The sequence below is a fragment of the Podarcis bocagei genome (assembly GCF_964188305.1).
Source record: "Podarcis bocagei genome assembly, chromosome: 4".
In the NCBI taxonomy this organism is placed as follows: Eukaryota; Metazoa; Chordata; class Lepidosauria; order Squamata; family Lacertidae; genus Podarcis; species Podarcis bocagei.
Genome location: NC_138128.1, coordinates 34,615,457 through 34,636,009, shown reverse-complemented (window position 1 = coordinate 34,636,009; position 20,553 = coordinate 34,615,457). Strand labels below are relative to the sequence as shown.

The 20,553-nt window shown below is 43.2% G+C and overlaps 1 protein-coding gene across 1 annotated transcript; it reads left to right on the top strand.

Moving 5' to 3' along the window:
• Positions 1-8,204: 8,204 nt before the first annotated feature.
• Positions 8,205-20,254, top strand: TRIM42 (tripartite motif containing 42). The gene is made up of 5 exons (XM_081191381.1): positions 8,205-8,662; positions 10,265-10,947; positions 12,084-12,901; positions 14,656-14,886; positions 19,997-20,254. The coding sequence occupies exons 1-5, from the start codon at positions 8,280-8,282 to the stop codon at positions 20,081-20,083; spliced, it is 2,202 nt and encodes a 733-aa protein (XP_081047507.1). The 5' UTR covers positions 8,205-8,279; the 3' UTR covers positions 20,084-20,254.
• Positions 20,255-20,553: the final 299 nt, after the last annotated feature.

Sequence of the window (20,553 nt, the reverse complement as noted above, 5' to 3'; positions counted from 1 at the left end):
GGGCTGCCTTAAGATGTCTTCTGAATGACAGGTAGTTGTTTATCGCTTTGACATCTGCTGGAAGGGCGTTCCACAGGGCGGGCGCCACTACTGAGAAGGCCCTCTGCCTGGTTCCCTGTAGCTTGGCTTCTCGCAATGAGGGAACCGCCAGAAGGCCCTCGGCGCTGGACCTCAGCGTCCGGGCAGAATGATGGGGGTGGAGACGCTCCTTCAGGTATACTGGACCGAGGCCGTTTAGGGCTTTAAAGGTCAGCACCAACATTTTGAATTGTGCTCGGAAACGTACTGGGAGCCAATGTAGGTCTTTCAAGACCGGTGTTATATGGTCTCGGCGGCCGCCCCCAGTCACCAGTCTAGCTGCCGCATTCTGGATTAGTTGTAGTTTCCGAGTCACCTTCAAAGGTAGCCCCACGTAGAGTGCATTGCAGTAGTCCAAGCGGGAGATAACCAGAGCATGCACCACTCTGGCAGATAGGCAGATAGGGTCTCAGCCTATGTACCAGATGGAGCTGGTAAACAGCTGCCCTGGACACAGATTTGACCTGTGCCTCCATGGACAGCTGTGAGTCCAAAATGACTCCCAGGCTGCGCACCTGGTCCTTCAGGGGCACAGTTACCCCATTCAGGACCAGGGAATCCTCCACACCTGCCCGCCTCCTGTCCCCCAAAAACAGTACTTCTGTCTTGTCAGGATTCAACCTCAATCTGTTAGCCGCCATCCATCTTCCAACCGCCTCCAGACACTCACGCAGGACCTTCACCGCCTTCACTGGTTCTGATTTAAAAGAGAGGTAGAGCTGGGTATCATCCGCATACTGATGAACACCCAGCCCAAACCTCCTGATGATCTCTCCCAGCGGCTGCATGTAAATGTTGAAAAGCATGGGGGAGAGGACAGAACCCTGAGGCACCCCACAAGTGAGAGCCCAGGGGTCTGAACACTCATCCCCCACCACCACTTTCTGAACACGGCCCAGGAGGAAGGAGCGGAACCACTGTATAACAGTGCCCCCAGCTCCCAGCCCCTCAGGACGGTCCAGAAGGATGCTATGGTCGATGGTATCAAATGCCGCTGAGAGATCCAGCAGAACTAGGAAACAGCTCTCACCTTTGTCCCTAGCCCGCCGGAGATCATCAACCAGTGCGACCAAGGCAGTTTCAGTCCCATGATGAGGCCTGAATCCCGATTGGAAGGGATCCAAATGGTCCGCTTCTTCCAGGCGTGCCTGGAGTTGTTCAGCAACCACTCGCTCAATCACCTTGCCCAAGAATGGAAGATTTGAGACTGGGCGATAGTTGGCCATCGTGGCCGCATCTAAAGATGGTTTTTTAAGAAGCGGTTTAATAACCGCCTCTTTCAGCGGGTCTGGGAAGGCTTCCTCACGGAGGGAAGCATTCACCACCCCACGAAGCCCATCACCCAGTCCTTCCCGGCTAGCTTTTATAAGCCAGGATGGGCAAGGATCCAGGAGACAGGTGGTTGGTTTCACTCGTCCAAGCAGCCTGTCCACATCCTCGGAGGTAATAGATTGGAATTGATCCCACTCAACTTGACTAGACAGAACTCTAGCACTCTCCCGCCCCGGTCCTGCTCCCACGGTGGAATCTACTTCTTCCCGAATCTGAGCGATTTTATCTGCAAAAAACTTTGCAAAGTCATTGCAGGAGAACATGTGGCCCGTACGGGGCCCCGATGTTGCAGGTGGTTCCGCTAAATTGTGAACCACCTGAAAAAGTCTCCTGCTGCTGTTTTCTGCAGATGCAATAGAGGCGGTGAAGAAATTCTTCTTCGCCGTCGCTATCGCCACTTGGTAGGCTCGACGTTGAGCTCTAACCTGTGTCCGGTCAGATTCGGAATGAGTTATCCGCCACCGGCGCTCTAGCCGTCTCAACGATTGTTTCATTGCCCTCAGATCCGTGGAAAACCACGGGGCTGTCCGGGCTCCATGCAATCGGAGAGGGCGCTTCGGAGCCAAACAGTCAATAGCCCTGGTTAACTCCACATTCCAGCGGGCCACCAGGGAATCAGCTGAAAGGCCATCAACATGGGATAAAGCATCCCCTACCACTCTCTGGAAACCATTTGGATCCTTTAAGTGGCGGGGGCGGACCATCCGAATTGGTCCCACCTCCCTGCAGAGGGGATGGGTCGCAGAGAAGTCCAGTTGCACCAGGAAGTGATCTGACCATGGCACTTCAGAAGGCTTGCCCATCCCTACCGTAAGGGCAAATTTCCACATCTGTGTCTCAAATTGTGTCCTGCAGTGCAGTGTTCTTCTGCACTTAGCTGCCAACAAGACACTTCTAAATTCCATTTTTAAATATGCAGAATGAATAAAAAAAAAAGGCATCATGCCTCGCTTTGCAGCAGAAGTTCAGCCTTGATTCAGTGACGAGCTGGAGTGTTACAGCTATGAATATGACAGTAAATAAAACATCTAGTTGGTATAGCAACCTTAAACACTTGAAAAGAAAAATGCCTCCATCCATCTGTCCTTCTGAGGGAAAGCTCTTCACAACAGAGCTTCTATCACCAATGATTACAAGAAGTTTCTATGCAGGAGGCCTTGGTGTGCAAAAGCACAAGATCCAACGAAAGATTTTGAACTTCAGTTTTAGTGATTTCATGATTCTGACTCAGGAAAAGTAGGCACCACAGACATGCCTGAAAGAAGTGCTAAAGCAATGATAAAAAAGCATGCAAACTCAATGAACCTATGGCAATTGCAGTGACACCCTCTAGCAACAAACTATTAATTAGAATTATGAGCTTGTCAACCTTGCTTCAGAATGCAACCAGTTCTGCAAGCCAAGCCGACCTTTACTGAGAACTACGCAACTGACTTAAGAAGAACTTGGTGGTGGGAAGTGAATCAAAGTATAAAAAAGGAAGAAACTATTTGACCATTCGGAAATTGGTTTCAAATTGCATGGATCCACCGAACTTACATTTTCAAAGTTACCATGTGGGGGAGGGGTAGTGAGGGGCAAGTTCAGTCACCTTCCAGCCAGTGGAATGTGAATCCTGTGGAGTTGTTTTTATCCATAGAGATTCCCTGTGGTTTTTTAAACCTTTTCCCTGAAAGCAATGGCAATGGCACTACTCTTGACATAGTGCCACTGCCATTGCCTTCTGGGGTGGGGAAACAGTGGATTAGAGACAGCCATAGTCACTTTCCCCCACAGGAGAACAAGTGAGAGAAGGAGCAACCAGCAAACAGATAAGCTAGACAACTTAAGAGAGAGACAAGGGAAGCATCAGTGTTCCACCACTGCCACTAAAAACTTCCACTATTTAGGTGGCTGTTTCAGCCAGGGTGGGTACTATCTATTCCAAATGGCAGTGGCTGTCCAGGGTCTAAGGAAGAGATCTTTCACAGTACATGCAACCTAAAGCTTTTATAACTAGTGATGCCAGACATTGAAATTGGTACCTTCTGTACACAGAACACATTATCTACCCCTAAGCTGCAGTCACGATGCAGATTTCAAAGAAAGGGGGCATTAAGCTTCAACTCCTCTCCAAGTATTTTGATTTGGAGTATGAAGTTCACTAAACAGGAATGCAAAAACTGAAATACTGTTCCTGCATTAATTCAAAAATGCTAATGAAATAATGTCACTATTTATTCATGCATCCTATTTATAGGTTGTCCCACAACAAAAAGTTATCTGGGTGGCTTACAGAGTAAAACAGTAAGATTAGAAAACCATGTTACAATAAAACACAGCAAACAAAACACACCAATTAAGATCAAGGCAGATAAATTAAAAGCAGGGAACAGAGGAATGAAACAACAACAATGCAGCTAAAACAATATTAAGACCCATAGCATAATTTAAAAGGCCTGGAAAAATAAGAAGGCCTTTGCCAGGCACAAAACTGATATAAAAGAGGATGGCATGTGTCAGGGAACTGCCATCGGAAGGACAGGAGGTGGAAGGGCTCACAGAGGTTGGGAGAGACTCAGCAGCTGAAGAGGGAACCAGCAGGGGGAGAGGAGGAGCTCCGAGGGAAAGTGAGCAGGAGGGATGGCTCAGAGACACTTCCAGCGAAAACAGTGGGGAGGTTTCAGGACCTCCTATAGGGACACCCACTCCTCACCGGAAACTGTCACGCCGAGAGTCCAGAAGACGCGTTTCCGTTAAGGAGCTTTTATGTTGGAAGAGATTCCGTAAGCAACCACTGTCGGAATCTGCCAGCGACTGACGGAGCCATGCTTAAGGGGCTCCGTTACAGACAGAGGTTTGCGGACTTAACCAAACTCTGAGGGACTAGGATTTTACGCACAAGCAGCTCATCATCCCATCACAGCATGCAATACTTTCTGGGTAAAAATTTGTGCAGTCTTTCATCCCTGTTCTGGGCCAAATGAAGTCTTTTTTCCAAAAGGCAGTATGCAATGCATTGCAGTACTCAAAAAGTGGCAGATTATCGGGGAATTGATCATTGAAGCTAGACTATCAATGTGCCAGTAGGGTCATAAGAACATAAGGAAAGCCCACACCAAAGGCCTATCTTGTCTAGCGTCCTTGTCCCACAATGGGCAACCAGAGGCCCACAAGAAGCCTGCAATCAGGACTGGGTGCAACAGCATTTTCCCCACTTGGGATTCCGAGCAACTAGTATTCCAGAAGTGGAGGTAGGCAAAGCCATTGTGCCTAGTAGCCACTGACAGTCTTATCCTCCATGAATTTTTCTAATCCACGTTTGGTGGCCATCACTACACTGTACATGGGCAAATTCTGTAGTTTAACTAAGTGTGACAAAGTACTTTATTTGATCTCTGCTGAATCTTCTCAAATTCAGCTTTGCTGGATGACCTCAAGTTCTGAAGTCATGACAGAAGGAACAAATATTCTCACTATCCCCTGCCTGCACACCATACATAATCTTACACATTCCTATCCTCGAATGGAAGAATATTTTTTAACTGTAACTGCTTTATAAAAATTGCAACTGTTTTAGAATGTTTGCAGCCCATAAAGTACTAGGAAAAAAGGTATGCCTACACTTACTCACGTTAATTTACTGGCAAACCATGTTAGTTATGTATCAAGCCACCTGAATTTTGTTTTTGTTTTTTCTTATCTATGTTTCGGAAATCTTCCTGCTTTTTAAAAATGTGAACTACAGGATGGGGCGGAGGAGAGACATACAGACAAATATAACCATTATTTCTTAAAAGTCAACAGGATGATTCATCAGATATATCTGAATGAAACGGCCCACTCAGCTTCTAATGAGTCTGTGGCTTCAGGGTCAAGGAGGATCAGGCGTCTGCACTGTATCTATTTTTACATTGGTTTTAAAGTGTTTTAGTTTGCTTTTGTCATTAAAGCACAGACCTCTGCCTGGAAAGAGCAGGGCAAAGGATAAGCGTGGATAAGCTCTGACACTCTAGCCAGTATACCTGTGAGGCTGTGGCTGCGTGGGTTTATATTCTCTGGTATTCTTTGCTTTATCTGAGGCTCATGTATTGTTCAGGAATAGTCCATGAGATACAGAAACTGAAACCTATGCACAGACTGTGCTCGTCAGCCCCCTACAATAAAAGACTAAGACCAGGGGTAGTTAATGTGGTGGCCTCCAAACATTGTTGGACTCCGCCTCCCATCAGCAGCAGCTAGCCTGGTTGACAGTTTGGATTTGGATTTGGATTTGATATCCCGCTTTATCACTACCCAAAGGAGTCTCAAAGTGGCTAACATTTTCCTTTCCCTTCCTCCCCCACCACAAACACTCTGTGAGGTGAGTGGGGCTGAGAGACTTCAAAGAAGTGTGACTGGCCCAAGTCACCCAGCAGCTGCATGTGGAGGAGCAGAGACGTAAACCCAGTTCCCCAGATTACGAGTCTATTGCTCTTAACCACTACACTACACCACACTGGTCAGGTATGATGGGCAACAACATCTGGAGGGTTTGCAATTGGGGCTGAACTTCTTGAAAACCCTGGTTCCTGCCTTCTCCCCCATGCTGCCGCCTGCACTCGGCTTCCTCCTCCTCTTCCTCTACTGCCAGGGCTGCACCAGACCTGAGTCCGGGCTGCAGGGCAGAGCGGAACACAGTGAAGCCATGGCTGGCCTCCGGGCAGTGGTCGTGTCATCTGGAGGGTACTATGTTGGCTACTGCTGGGCTAGGCAACAGGCATAAGAAGTCCACAAGAATGAAGTTCTGGCTGTGGGTGTAAAACCCAGCAGGATTATCCAGCAGCCTTGGAAACCCTTTGAAAAGCTGCTGTTCTGCCTGCAGCTGATGTTCATACATTATCTCTGGCAGCCAGGATGATTTCATCTGTCTGTATCAGTTAAAGAGAAACAGAAATGCTGATCCGCAGTCACCCGAGTCAGGTTCCATCCAAACCAATCATAGTGGGCCGGAGGAGATTGTAAAAGTACCTGTGTAGAAGTGAGGTGGCACTGAAGTGTTTGCCATGAGGCAAGGCAGGGGAGATTTTGTAGGTTCAGAGCATCATTAGCTGCTGACTCACTGCTGCACTGCCAATACATCTGTTTTAGTCTAGGTAGACTACACTTCTGACCGAGTGTAGAAGGAACATGCCCTCCCTTCAAGGTCATGTCGCCATCGTCATTTCTGCAAGCTTATTTTTCCCTGCTGTATCCCATCATGTATTGTTCTCAATGTCTATAACTTTGGGAGAAAGAAGAGGAGCATATTTGCATTATAAAAGGTATTGATTAAAGTACTGCTGGCTGTGAGTGCAACAGTGCTCTCCAAATATCAATATCAAGTGATGGTCTCCTCATGACGCCATAGATCACTGAGAGTTCAGAACCAGAAGATTCAAATAAAGATTCCTGAGTGTTCGCCAGAACAGTTAAGAGCATCTCCCACCGGGTTCCCCACAAGATTCTAGAACAGCAACAATGATGAAGTGCAGCAACAAGACATAGGCAGCAACAAGAAGAGCAAAACAGACTCACTAGTTCAGAGGTGGGGGACTGCAGCCTTAGCACTGAATGATGCCCTCCAATCTGCCCTATTCACCCCTCAGGGCTCCCCCTGAATCACAGCCCTCTCATCTGGCCACAACCTTCAGTGACTCTGTTCCCTGTGCTCTTCAAGTGATTTTATGTGGCTAGAATGTAACATTGGAAGGTGATTATGTCTCTTGTTTTGCTGGATTGAAGATGGATATCTACATAGCTGGAATGTAGTCTACTGCACAGAGGTAAGAATCACATCCGTTGCCTCACTCAGTCACATCCATTTTGCCTCTGGTCTCAACCACCACGGCCAAGTGACTCCCAGAAGGAATACAGCCTTCAGAATGAAATAGTTCACTTCTCCCTGTAGTCTTCTGGGTGGTAAATAGCACAAAACATTAATGTATATGAAACTTTCTACTGTGCTAAAAAGTCCAGCTGACACTTTCCAAGGGACATTTAGGGGAAGAACAAATAGAGAAACTTGGTGCAATGTTGTGGGCAGGGATACTTGTGCTTCAGGGTACAAGCAGCAGAGTCTTGTCTCACCTCTTTGTTGTTTTTATTGAAGGAGGAATTTTGTCCCCACTGGTGGTGGTGACACCCCCAGGATGGTCTGGCAAACATTTTCCCCAAATACATCTCTGGAAGAAGGCAACACTGGTATTGTTGCATCCTTTGCCTCACTCCCATTTTGCCACCCTGGGTTCCTTGGGGGAGGAAGAGTGGGATATAAATGCAAATGTTGTTGCACATTTACATCATGGTTGTTATATTTTAATGGGGTTGCATTGTTCTGTATTTTTAGTTATATTGTGTTCCAACAATGTTGTGCAGTTGGATTATATTTCTGTACACCACTTATAAGCCATCTGGGCATTGAGAGATATAAATAATAATAAGCCATTCATCCCCACAAAACAATTCCCCTTGCCATGGTGATTCAGAAATGATTTAATTAGGAGTGAGCAATGAGGTAGCCCAGTGTGTTGATGATACCAAAGGGACTGTGAAGAACTCCAAAAGGAACTACCTAGAATGAGTTAATTTGTCCCATGAAAATACATTGTCAGGACTTCTCAATGCTCTGTGTTGCATTCCAGATTTTTCCGTATGGTTTGACCATATGCCTCATATGAGTACAAGAATTTGAAGCATTAGTTGTCCTAGTCATTGTGACATATTTTATGATGCAACTGACAAGCCACTTTCATATGTGAAGAAACACCCATCCTCATTGGTAAAAGCTATTGTGATGTCATCATTAAGCAAGCACAGCTTTCTAGGACCAAAAGGGCCTGGAGAAAACCAGTATATCTTCCTGAAAAGTCATGCCTCGCGCAACATGTCACTGTTGCTTGACATGTCCATGTTGCCCAGGTTGTCCGTGCTGCTATGAATTAGTTAGGTTTCGGCGTTACTTATTCAGCAGATCCATATTCGCATGCTGCTTGTGTTGGCGTTTTCTATTCAGCGATGAACGGAACTGTGACTGCTTCTACTGTCCACACAGTGAAGATGAAACCTGTCAGTGCTGCCACTGCACATGCTCACAGAACCCAAATTGCCGCTGGTGCTGCTGCTCCTGTGCTAATAATCCACACTGCAAGTACTTGTGCTGCACAGATGAGAATGATGACTGCCAGTGCTATGAAAGCACGTGCTGCAACTACCTCAACTATATACCTTACAAGCATCGGTACAGACTTAGAAGGTAAGAGTTTGACAGAACTGTGGTTTCTTTTAGAAGCTAGTAATCATTAACCCATTTAGGAGCTTAGAGTCCTTTGAAAAACTACTGTGGAAAAACCCCAATGTTAGAAATACACATTTAGCCTCTTTCCATTTTAAACCTTCATTAATACACATACATTTCCATTTCTGTGTCAATTAAATCAATTATACTTAACACTGGGGACTGACCAAGGGGCTTTCTACATGCCCTTAATCAATGGGGTATTAGGCAACACAGATATGGCATCCTATCCTGTGGTTAGTTGGGTGCTGTCAGTGGCAAGAGGGCCTTCTCAGTAGTGGCACCAGCCTTGTGGAACTCCCATCAGATGTCAAGGAAATAAACAACTATCTGACTTTTAGAAGACATCTGAAGGCAGCCCTGTTTATGGAAATTTTTAATGTTTGAAGTTTTATTCTGTTTTTAATGTTCTGGGAGTTGCCCAGAGTGGCTGGGGAAACCCAGACACATGGGTGGGGTATAAATAATAATAATAATAATAAAATAATAATAATAATAATAATAATAATAATAATAATAATAATAATAATAATAATAGATCTGCATCCTAGATTTAAGTCCCTATTCATTGGACTAGACAGGGAATCTATGCAACTGAAGCTGCCATCTCATACAACATGTACCAACTGATGACCAACACTACCTATATAGAATGATATAGGGTCCTTGAATGTTACCTAGTCCAATCTTCTGCTCAGTGCAGGACAGTCACAGGTGAAACATTCCTCACTTCTCCTGTGCATCTCTCAAGCAGGGTTTTGATTAGTTTTGTTACCCTGAAGCAAAAATACTGTGCAGCGGGTTATTTATCCATAGCACAGAATGAGCAAAAGAGCTGAGAAAGAGAAAGAGTGCCTTACTTTAAGGGTTTTTTGAGTTTGTGGCACAGGAAAGATTCACGCCACATATCTCTCCAAACTTCATATGAGTCTCATCCCACGCAAGCCTCCTTGTCTTTTCACTTGCAGACCTAGTAGCAGCAGGACCAGTGGGAAAAACTTACTGCGAGGCCTCCATGTAAGGCCTTCATCCATACCATCTAGGACATTAAACAACATCTCGGGAATCCTGGGAAAGCTGTATTTCCCAAGGTCAGTAGCACCTTCAGGATTCCCATTGCAGGATTTCTGGTGATACTGAGATTGCTAACAAGATCGCCATTCTGCACCTGCCACCCCAAACCACAAAGTAGGGAAAACATTTGACAGGAGACAGGGAGGAAAAAGGAACATAGGAATTCTGGATTGGGTTAAATCTAATCCACAGATGCATTTTAGGGGTAAAAAATATAAAGGTCCCTGACAGTTAAGTCCAGTCGCAGACAACTCTGAGGTTGCGTCGCTCATCTCGCTTTACAGGCCGAGGGAGCCGATGTTTGTCCGCAGATAGTTTTTCTGGGTCATGTGGCCAGCATGACTAAGCCGCTTCTGGTGCAACGGAGCACCACAGCCAAGCATTACTCATAACATAAGGACATATTACAAGTTGGGTAATTATGAATGTTGGTGGCTTCACTCTCTACAACTGAAAGTTTTCTTGGTTGTTGTTTTTTATGCTCAGACGCAAGTTGATAAGCAACTCATCTGTCATTTCGCTGGATAAGGAATCATCGGGACATGCTTTTCTTGACCAGCTTATTTGCCCTTTGTGCCAAGAGCTGTTTCTCCGACCTTTTATGCTGCCATGCAATCACTGCATTTGTGATAAGTGCATAATGAAGAGCCAACTTCAGGCTGAGATCACAGAGAACTTCTTCATCATCACATGCCCCATTTGCAACAAAGCCCACTGCCTTCCGTTTGCTAAGAAAATCCAGCTGAGGATGAATTACCTAAGAGCCAGATTGGCCAGGAAATATATGCGCCGATACGGTTTTCTGCGGTGGAGGTTTGACAGAAGCCGGCTACCAATTTATTGCCAACTTTGTGACGAGCGCCGGAAGGCCACCAAGAGATGTGTGACATGTCAGTTGAATTACTGTAATCTTTGCCTGAGGAACTTTCACCAGGATATTTCATACCAAAATCATGTCTATGCCAAAATCAGTGACGAAGTTTGGGAAGAAAGAAACTGTTTGATCCATGGTGATTCAATGATCTCAAAATACTGTCTTGATGACCATGAACTGCTTTGTGAATACTGCGCTGATGCCCACCACACGGATCATGACACAGTTCCTTTGCCACTAGCATGTTCAAAACTGTCTGCTGCATTATTCGGTTCTATTGCAAAGTTTAAAAAAGGTTCCTGTTTGTATTTAACTACTTTCCTTCTGCTTGATTTGTTATTGTAATATAGGCTTTGATGAGTCTCAAAGTGCAGTTATAAACACACCGGTGCAATGGCACCCACAATGTGTAAATCTTAGGTTTGTGTGTACATTTTATCTGAAAACCACTGAAAGAGTAGTGAAATAGACATAATGTAGGGACATCTATGGATGCATGCACACTATACCTTTAAAAGACATTTGCCTCCTTCAAAGGTTTCAGGTTGCTGTAGTTTACCTCACACTAATTTACATGTCCCAGCAACACCTTAGCAAACCACAGTGACCAGAATTCTTTGAGGGAAGGGGAAAGCACTTTGAATGTACTTTAATAGTATCACATGTAGAGGGCTCATCAAGGCCTTTCTGAAATTGCAAATGTAGCTGCAGGGCTCAGATTGGGGCAATGCTGCAAGTGTGTTAACCCTCCCTGTGATTTCTGCATTATGTAATCACTCCTGAGCTGCTGTTTATTCTTTGAGAGTAAGCACACAAGCATGGTCACATCCACCCCGTGCATTTATAGCACATTTCTGCCAATTTAACAGTCATCATTTAACTTTCCCACAAAGGATCCTGGGGACTGTAGTCCACTCCTCACAGAGCTACAATTCCCAGCACCCTTAAACTACAGCATCCAGGATTCTTTAAATATATGGTGTGAATATGACCAATGTATGTGTTGATGCACAGATCTAATACTGTTTCAACAGAGAGAGTTTATATATGGGGAAAACAGCAACGGAGAGCATTAATAGCACCCACAGCTCTGCTCCCCCCTCCCCCCACCCCCTGGTGGATCTCTTCACATTTAAAAACACTGTGGGAAATCTGTCCATTGTTTTCCAATTTTTTTATTTACTTTGAGGAATTGTTCCCACAGTGCTGTACATTCAAACCCAGTTTACATTGGGTTAATGTGACTCCAACTTATCGTCTTGAACTGAACCATAGTGAAGCTTCTGTTTCCAATACAGATCGTGCCAAATGTAGTCAACTTATATTAAACCCTATCTCACTTTTAACTTTTACTATATTTTGTGAATGAGTAGATGGACAGTGATATCATGATTATTTTTGTGATATAATGATTGTTTTTGTGTGTTTCAGTACGATTTATAATTGATAATGATCTAATGGAAGTCCTTGTATTAAAAAACAATTTTAAGTCCTATAAAGAAACAAAAAGGAGGGAGATCAGGAACGGTTTCATGAGGTTACAGAGCATCCTTCAACAACGGGAGAAAGAGCTGATGGAGGCAGTAGAAAACCTTGAGATTCAAAAACAGAAGGCACTTTACGAGTTTGCCGAATACACAAGCAAGAGAATTGATCAGATGGACAGCCTTATGCAGTATTCTAAGGAAGCTCTAAAGGAACAAAGCCAGCTTGCATTCCTGCAGTCTGCATATGGGCTAGTGGTTGAAATAGAAGATGCAATTGCTAATATTTATCAGCCTAGCCCACTTCTCAGGGAAGACCCTATTAAGCACCTTAAAGTCAACTTTGAGGAACTTGCACAAAAGTTACAAACCATTTTCCCAGCACTTTCAAAGAAAGTGTATGATAAAACAGGCAAATTTCCTTATCCTTGCAGATCTGACATAATGATTCCAAGGGATGTTTCCAGTGCACACGTCCCAAATCCATTAGGAATGGATCGTAGTCAGTCTTTAGCATCATTTACTTCATTAGATGAAGACATAATGAACGACATGTATCTAAGACCCAAATCCTTACCTCCTAACTTGAAAGATAATGGGATGTATGCAGTTTGGGACGCAGCATCAGATAGTTCAAGAAGCGATAGGAGATTTCAAAACCAAGGTATCTACTACAATCCAGAATTACATGGAGAAGCCCAATCTACCACTGTTCCTGGCATTGTTATCGTCTACCAAACACTTGTATTTCCAACTCTTGCTAAGGTAAAATTTTTTTACATAATGTTTCATACACATTGTACATGCACTGAGAGCATTTGTAGGCCAAGGGCTCATCCCCACTTCCGGTTGTGCCATTATTTTTAGGCACAGGCCCGTGATTTCTAGGCACGGGTCTGAGTGGTTTGTTGTTGCCATCCTGGGGAAACCTGCTGATTACTGCTGAATCAGAACAAACATCACTGAGGACTGACATTTGTTCTGATTCAGTCGAAAACAGTGGGTTTTTCAGGCAAAATAGCAGGAAGGGGGGGGACGCAAAATACCTGTTCCTACAAATCACCTGTGCCCTGACACCCCTTTCTGAGAAACTCCTCAGTATGGAAAAGATGTACAGATGTTTTGTTCAGGTATTTGCTTGAAAATGTGATTGCTGCATCTGAGAACAGGGGGCTCCCAAGCCAGTGCATGTTGCCCAATGCAGTGGTCCCCAACTTTTCCTGTGTTGAGAAAGTACAGTGGTACCTCGGGTTACAGACGCTTCAGGTTACAGACTCCGCTAACCCAGAAGCAGTACCTTGGGTTAAGAACTTTAGAAATCTCACGGTGGCAGTGGGAGGCCCCATTAGCTAAAGTGGTACTTCAGGTTAAGAACAGTTTCAGGTTAAGAACGGACCTCCAGAACGAATTAAGTTCTTAACCCGAGGTACCACTGCACTTGTTTAATTGGGGGATTTTCTTTGTCAGACCTGCTTTCCTTTCTCTGTGATTTCCTCCCTTGTGCTTCTCAGCTGAATGGAGAACAGCAGAGGGTGGTGAAAAGGAAATTTCCCCCTTGGAGCTCCATCTGTTCTTCCTGTTGCTCTGCTGGGAGGGTATGTTGTGAGCCCTGTAAGAGCCCTTCTAAACTAGAGGTAGAGGGATCATGTTTCTTGGACACCTGAAGGCAGCCCTTTTTAGGGACGTTTTTAATGTTTAAGGCTGTGTTGTGTTTTTAATATTCGGTTGGGAGCCGCCCAGAGTTGCTGGGGAAACACAGCCAGATGGGCAGGGTATAGGTAATAAATTATTGTTATTGTTATTGTTATTGTTATTGTTATTGTTATTGTTATTGTTATTGTTATTGTTATTGTTATTGTTATTGTTATTGTTATTGTTGTTATTGTTATTGTTATTGTTATTAATTGGGGACTATGTATACTAACCAGAGAATGTGCTTATTTGCCTGGAGAATGTACAAAATGCAGTTCAGATGCGCACATTCCCCAAGGTCTGTTGGAGATTATGCATAATGTCATTCTTTTTATTTATTAGCTGCTTGTCTCCTGAAGGTCTCCAAACATAAATAATAAAAGCAGTAACCAGACACATTAATTAACAAATAAACAAAAATAAACAAAACCCCAACCTCCACCTAGTCAAAAAATCAGTCACATGAAACCAACAATTTTTCTCTCTTTAACCTCTCCACGCTGCTCATCAACTGGACAATTGGAATGTTGGAAATGGGGGGCGGGTTTGAAAGGCCTTAGTTAATGTGGAGTGACCCTGTGCCCTCCTTGTAAGGTTATTAGATTTAAAGGTTACAAATAGCAAGCATTGAGATGTTGCTATGTGATCCAAAATACTGGTATGGTAGGAGAAGTTTGCTACATATATCATTGACATATTTTAATGGATTTTTTTTTTTTGCTAAAAAATTTAAACTCTGTGAAACTAATGGTTTTAGCTCATTAAATGCAACATGAAAATATGTTCAGTGTTATCTTGATTCTATGATTCTATCTTTTTGTGTGTAGATTTACTGGACATGTCCTACAGAAGAAGTTGATAGCTTTGAGGTTGCTTATTATGAAGTAGTTGATGAAGAGGCAGCTGAGAATTTAATTCAGCCGCAACTTGTAGGAGTGCTAACTGGGATTGCCCAACAGAATCTGGAAATACATAATCTGACACCTAATACAGAATATCTCTTCAAAGTCCGGGCTGTCAACGAGCATGGTCCAGGCCCATGGAGCGAAATTTGTAAGGTACAATCTATCTACTCCTTCCTGCTTGTACTTTTCCACTGATGCCATACCATGCATACAAAGGCAATAATAAAATATTAGATAGGATGTTTCTCAGTAGGTTATTTTGCTGGTTGAATTAACCAGTGCTAGATACTGCCCCAGCTCCATCAGTCTCAAACCATGCTTTGTCAACAGTTATTAGTGAATTGTTTGTAACAATCAGATCCTGTGCTTTATTGTAGCTAGCTGACTCTTGTGTGAGGACCATGTAGGAGAAAAGGAAAATAAGGTGTTCTTTAAATGGTTGGTTGTGGTCCAAGAAAAATCAGCCACCAAACACTTTTGATACCCATTTTTGTGCTCCTATCTAGGTTGCATCTAAGACAATCCTATTGCTCCCCCTATGACAAGAGAGGTATAGATGAGGTTGCAGCCATCTCCTCCCCCCACCCCGCTTGCAGTTCCTACACACCATACCCCACAACTGTCCCGATTAAATTGGGACATCCTGGTTTTGGATGCCGAGCTCTGAAAAACAGACCCCCAAAATGCACGTTTTGGGACTCAGTGATCTCGCCCGAGTCACATGACTCACACAGAAGCAGGGTCAGGAAGAGAAGTGTCCCAGTTTTGGGAGTCAGTATGTTGGAGAGTTTGACTGACACGGACACGCACGCATCATGGTGTCTTCTGGCAGCACCATAAATACTACCATGTAATTGTGGCATAGATTTTCATGGAACAGAGTACCCTCCCTTTTACTGGTCTAGGAAAGCTCAAGCCACACACAAAGTTAAGTCTTTAGGGTAAAGCAAGACTGTCAGCACACCTGCTTAGTCAAAAGTCGCTTCCTCCGAGTTCAACAGGGCTTCAGTATGCATGAATAGAATTGCAGCTTTCAGCATAATGAATCCACTGGGCATGGTTTCAGAACTGACATCTCAAATCAATCTGAACGTATGTGCTGTTTTTTGTGTTTCTTTATGGTAAAAATTGCTTGTATATAGCAGGGGTCAGCAAACATTTTCAGCAGGGGGCGGGTCCACTGTCCCTCAGACCTTGTGGGGGGGCAGGCTATATTTTTTTGGGGGGGGATGAATGAATTCCTATGCCCCAGAGATGCATTTTAAATAAAAGGACACATTCTACTCATGTAAAAACACGCTGATTCCCAGACCATCCGTGAGCTGGATTTAGAAGTCGATTGGGCTGGATCTGGTCCCTGGGCCTTAGTTTGCCTACCCATGGTGTACAGAATAGGGGCCCTGAGAGACAATTCAATGTGTCTCTTAACATGAGAGCTTCCCTAATGGACACATTTTGTGCAGTATGTCCCCCGCTCTTAACAATTTGAGATGCTCTGTGGTCACAGTAGCATGGGTGCATGTGGAAGACTTATTGGCGGTTGACCACAGAGTGTTATCTAAAGTGCAATACAAGCAAAATTGGAGGTAGTCCTTCAGGCTAAATATCTAAGAAACTCTGAGAAAAGTTAAAATATTTTTAACAAAAATTCCTCAGGGAAGTGGTGCATATCTTTGTCAGTCACTAACTGGAATATGTGCATCTCCAGTGGGGACTGAGTGAGGGGACAGAAGCACTGTCCATTTCTATAGCAAGGTTTACCATAGGGCAAGAAAATCAAAATCTCCAAGCTCCTGCTGAATTCTTGTCTAGTACTGCACATCTTGCAGGCACAGGAGAATGTCTAGAAGACAGTATTCTAACTTATTTGTCTTCCTCACCCACTCTCATTCCAGCAGTGGGGTAGGCTTAGGAATGGAGATATGAAGGAGGCTGCAAAGCAAAAGGAAATATTATCTGCAACCTCTTAGCAAGTACAGCATGAATTTCCTTTAGGGAGTAACAGCTAAAGTAGCATCTGTAAATGCAGGATTAGGGATAAAGACTAGTCCTCCCTGCATCTGTGGAGCAAACATACATGTCCAGTAATGCGTGGGCTTTAAAAAAAGAAAAGAAAAATAGCCCAGTCAATTATATCCTGATGGATGTTAGTAGGGAAGGCATAGTCTACAGAATTTCTCAGCTGCAGACAAGGGAAGAGGAACTTGAAGTGCCATTCCTCAAATGAAACAGCAATGAACAATGTTGCATCAAAACAGAGCCTATTTCATTTGGAATAAATTGAAGTATACTTTTTTTTTTACACAGCAGATTGTGAAGAGGGAGTTATTTAAGCCATTTTGTAAATTCCTAGATTTGAAAACAGAAGTCTGAAATAAAGTGTGTGTTTTGTTTAGCAGAAACAATATTTTTCTGGTTCTTATTCATCCTTTTTCAAACGTCAAAACATATTGAATAGATTCCTTATTTTTATTGCCCAGCTGTTATTGCAGCTAGAACATTCACCACGCTATTTGATTTAAAAACCCTGAAGCTGCAATCTTATCCTCCCCCCCCCCCCCGGCAAAGCATGATGTCAGTTTCCTCCTCCTCTCTGTTGCTCGCTTTTTTTTAATCCATTCTGTACAGAGTAACTTATTGATTTTATATATCTCTATGTTCACCAGTGGACCTAGATTCTGAGCTTTCACTTATAAAAAAAGAACAGCTCCTAGACCTCTTTAGAATGAACATTGTTGAGCAAAATATGCAAGCAAAATTCAAAGCAAGTGTTTTGTGAGGTATGAGCCTGCTACCACCTTTCAGTGGTTTGCACAACTGGATGAAGTCACAACTGTGATTGATAAGCCCTTAAGATAAGTTTAGAGTAGCACAGTCCCCCCCCCCCCCGGCTTCAAAATTACTCAGGAAATCCCTTGTCCTGCCTGGTTCATCTTCAAGATATATACTTAGTTATTTTGAAGTTCCCTCCCCTTCTTCACCTTCCCTGATAGAGGGGTGACTGTTACCCAGAGAAAATAATTGAGAAATTCAGCATGTTAGTATCTCTGTGATTCGATAGTATGGAAAATATTAAAATTGTGAAGTGCATTCCAGCATTGTTATCCACTCTCTTGCTTTGTTAAGTTCTCCTTTCCTTTCCTTTCCTTTCCTTTCCTTTCCTTTTTTTTTTTTTTTTTTTTTTTTGGAAAATGCAGTTGGGCAGGGCAGGCTAAGTTGACTACATTAGTAGATGGTGCAGTTGGGCTGCACTGCTCGCTTGACCTACCTCTGGCTGAGTTGCTGCTGAAGACTGGGATGCGCAAGGTCAGCATGGTGCAAAAGCACTAGTGGAGGCAATCTAGCACTCCTGCCAGTGTTTTTGTACCACACTGACCATGCTACTATCTCACTCATTGCAGCAATTCAATTGGATGGATGTTAAGTGAGCACTGAAGCCTCACCATGCCCTCTGTGACTGGTTGATCATAGTAGCAATGCAGTGGGAGAGGAAATTTGTTACTTTCCCTGCTTCAGAGGAAAACAGAAGACTTTGATGCAGCGCAAATCCTTTTTGCTTGGCCTGTACTGATAAAGGTTGCTGCAGTTATTATGAAGTGTAAATAATAAATAACCACAACAAAGGCTCTTAGAATATTCTGCTTGCTTTTTAACAATTCAATCCTGAATTTATCAAAGCAGGGGTATCTGAACTTTGGTTGCTACAAATCTTCAATCTCTTTTGACTGCTCCAGCCATCTGAAGCAAAAATGTCTGGTCTTGCCCTGAATATAGACACGTCACCCTAAGATCAACTGATGAAGTACCTACCATCACATAAGTGGTTTACAACTCAAGAAACACGATTTCTTTGTACGGGTTAGGGTTAAGATTGGGTGCTATTCGTGCTATTATGTCTTTTAATAGCTGTGTGTGGCAGGCAGAGATTCTGCATATTAAGCATTTTCAAGCCTTTTCAAATATGAATGCTATTATAGGGGAAAGCTTCATCTATTGACATTCTGGCCTTGCCCGCCCACATTTCAGCATTAGTTCTGCACACACTGGAATTTGTATATGAGGAGCAAGATTTGTCTTCCCTATTCATATCATAGCCATTCCCTTTTGCATTTGTCCCCACCTTCTGATTTGTCAGTTCTGTAATACCGATTAACAGTTGCAGGAATGAAGGATGCAATACCATATATGGATGGGGAAATATCATGAAAAAAACTGCAATGCCGATTAAATACGTACTGACAGGGCAGGCACACAGATAGCTGTACACAAAAGGTGGCAAATGTAAATTCTCGGCACACCATTTTTATTGTGTTTTCCTTCTGCAGTTCTTTTTTTGGTTTTGTGTAAATATGATGGGTCAAAAGATAAATCTATATATCTGTATGGCTATGCTCCATTCAAAAGCGTGCCAAAAATAGTTACGAGAATCAAGGAGGAAATGAATTCAATGGGCTGTTGAATTGTCTGAAGGCATTCCTGGTTGAGAGAAAGGACTACCAGGGAGGATTCCTGACTCTAAAGAAATGTGCAGTTCTACCTGTCCTTGAGTACAAAATAGCAACCTAGGCAGTAGGCAGATTGCTGTCAGGAAGAATGCATCTATGTGACTTGGTGGATGACAATTGGTATTGTTATTAACACAGTTCCGTCAGTAAATGGTCTCATTGTCTCCTTGCTTTTCACAGTACATTGTTGTTGCCTGGAATGTGTGACTGGTAGTAGTGGTCAATGATGGACTGAGATATTGCAATGATTGGGCTGGTGGTGCATTTGTGTTTATTGGTGGACATGTGTGGGATGCAGGAGTAGAATGGGGTGGGTGATATTGAATGGGTAATAAATATGTTATGATTAGTAAGGCATAAATTGAGCATGAGGTGTAATATTTTGTGAGTCAGGATGCTTTTGACAAGAGGGAGGCTGGAGAGGGAAGGAATTCCTGACTCTAAACATGTTTCAAAATGTGCTGCTGCTGTTTTTCTTTCTTGAAATATTTTATTCAATTGTGTTGTAGTGTTCTTTAATATTGCATGGCATTATATTGTAGTTACTCAGTTTCATTGTTCGATATATAATATTGATATGCTGTATCGTCTAAATTGCTTAGAGATCATTTGAGTATTAAGTGATATATAAATACATAAAACAAATATTTAAACATGCCAATATATGATTTCCTACCATGTCTAAGACCTTTATCATATGCAGTTACTATTCTTATTAATAAAACTCAGCATGGATTGCATATTGTGTGTTCCACTAGGTGGTGACTCCAGAAATTCGTGCGAAAGTCAAAGGCAAATGGGGATTGCTACGAAATGTTCAATCTGCTTTCCATAAACAGTCCTGACCTGCAAGCCAACCAACCAAATTTTTAAAGAGATGACTCAGAAGTAAGCCACTGGATAGAAAGCAATTATATTTTCTCAGATGCCTTTCCTTTTCTTCTAAAGTGAAGCTAACTTGCAAGCTGAAATCTGAGAGTAAACCCTTCAGAATAAAGATCTCCTAGCAAATTAAAGTCTCAGCCCTTTGTTTTATTTTTTTCTACATTCCGCTGAAACTGGAGGAAAACATTGCATTGTACATGAAATATATAATGAAAAATCCCTGAAGCCAACTCTGTGGTGTAGCAACCCTTCAAAGGAATGTAGCAAACATTTTCATTGTTGAGAAAGTACTTTCTCAGGGGCCACTCCTCATGCTATATAAAGCTGGGCATATGGCTTGCAATATGTGTCATTTGGAAATGGGTATATAGCATAAAAATCACCTTCCAGATAGACATCTGAGTGATGCTTGTTATGCCTTTAGCTCTGG

What these genes read in the sequence shown, in the direction of transcription:
- TRIM42 (XM_081191381.1), top strand. Translation starts at nt 8,280, where the DNA reads ATGCCTCGCGCAACATGTCACTGTTGCTTGACATGTCCATGTTGCCCA. An exon ending in CATCGGTACAGACTTAGAAG is followed by an intron (nt 8,663 to 10,264) that starts GTAAGAGTTTGA and finishes TTTTATGCTCAG; the next exon opens with ACGCAAGTTGATAAGCAACT. An exon ending in TATTTCCAACTCTTGCTAAG is followed by an intron (nt 12,902 to 14,655) that starts GTAAAATTTTTT and finishes TTTTGTGTGTAG; the next exon opens with ATTTACTGGACATGTCCTAC.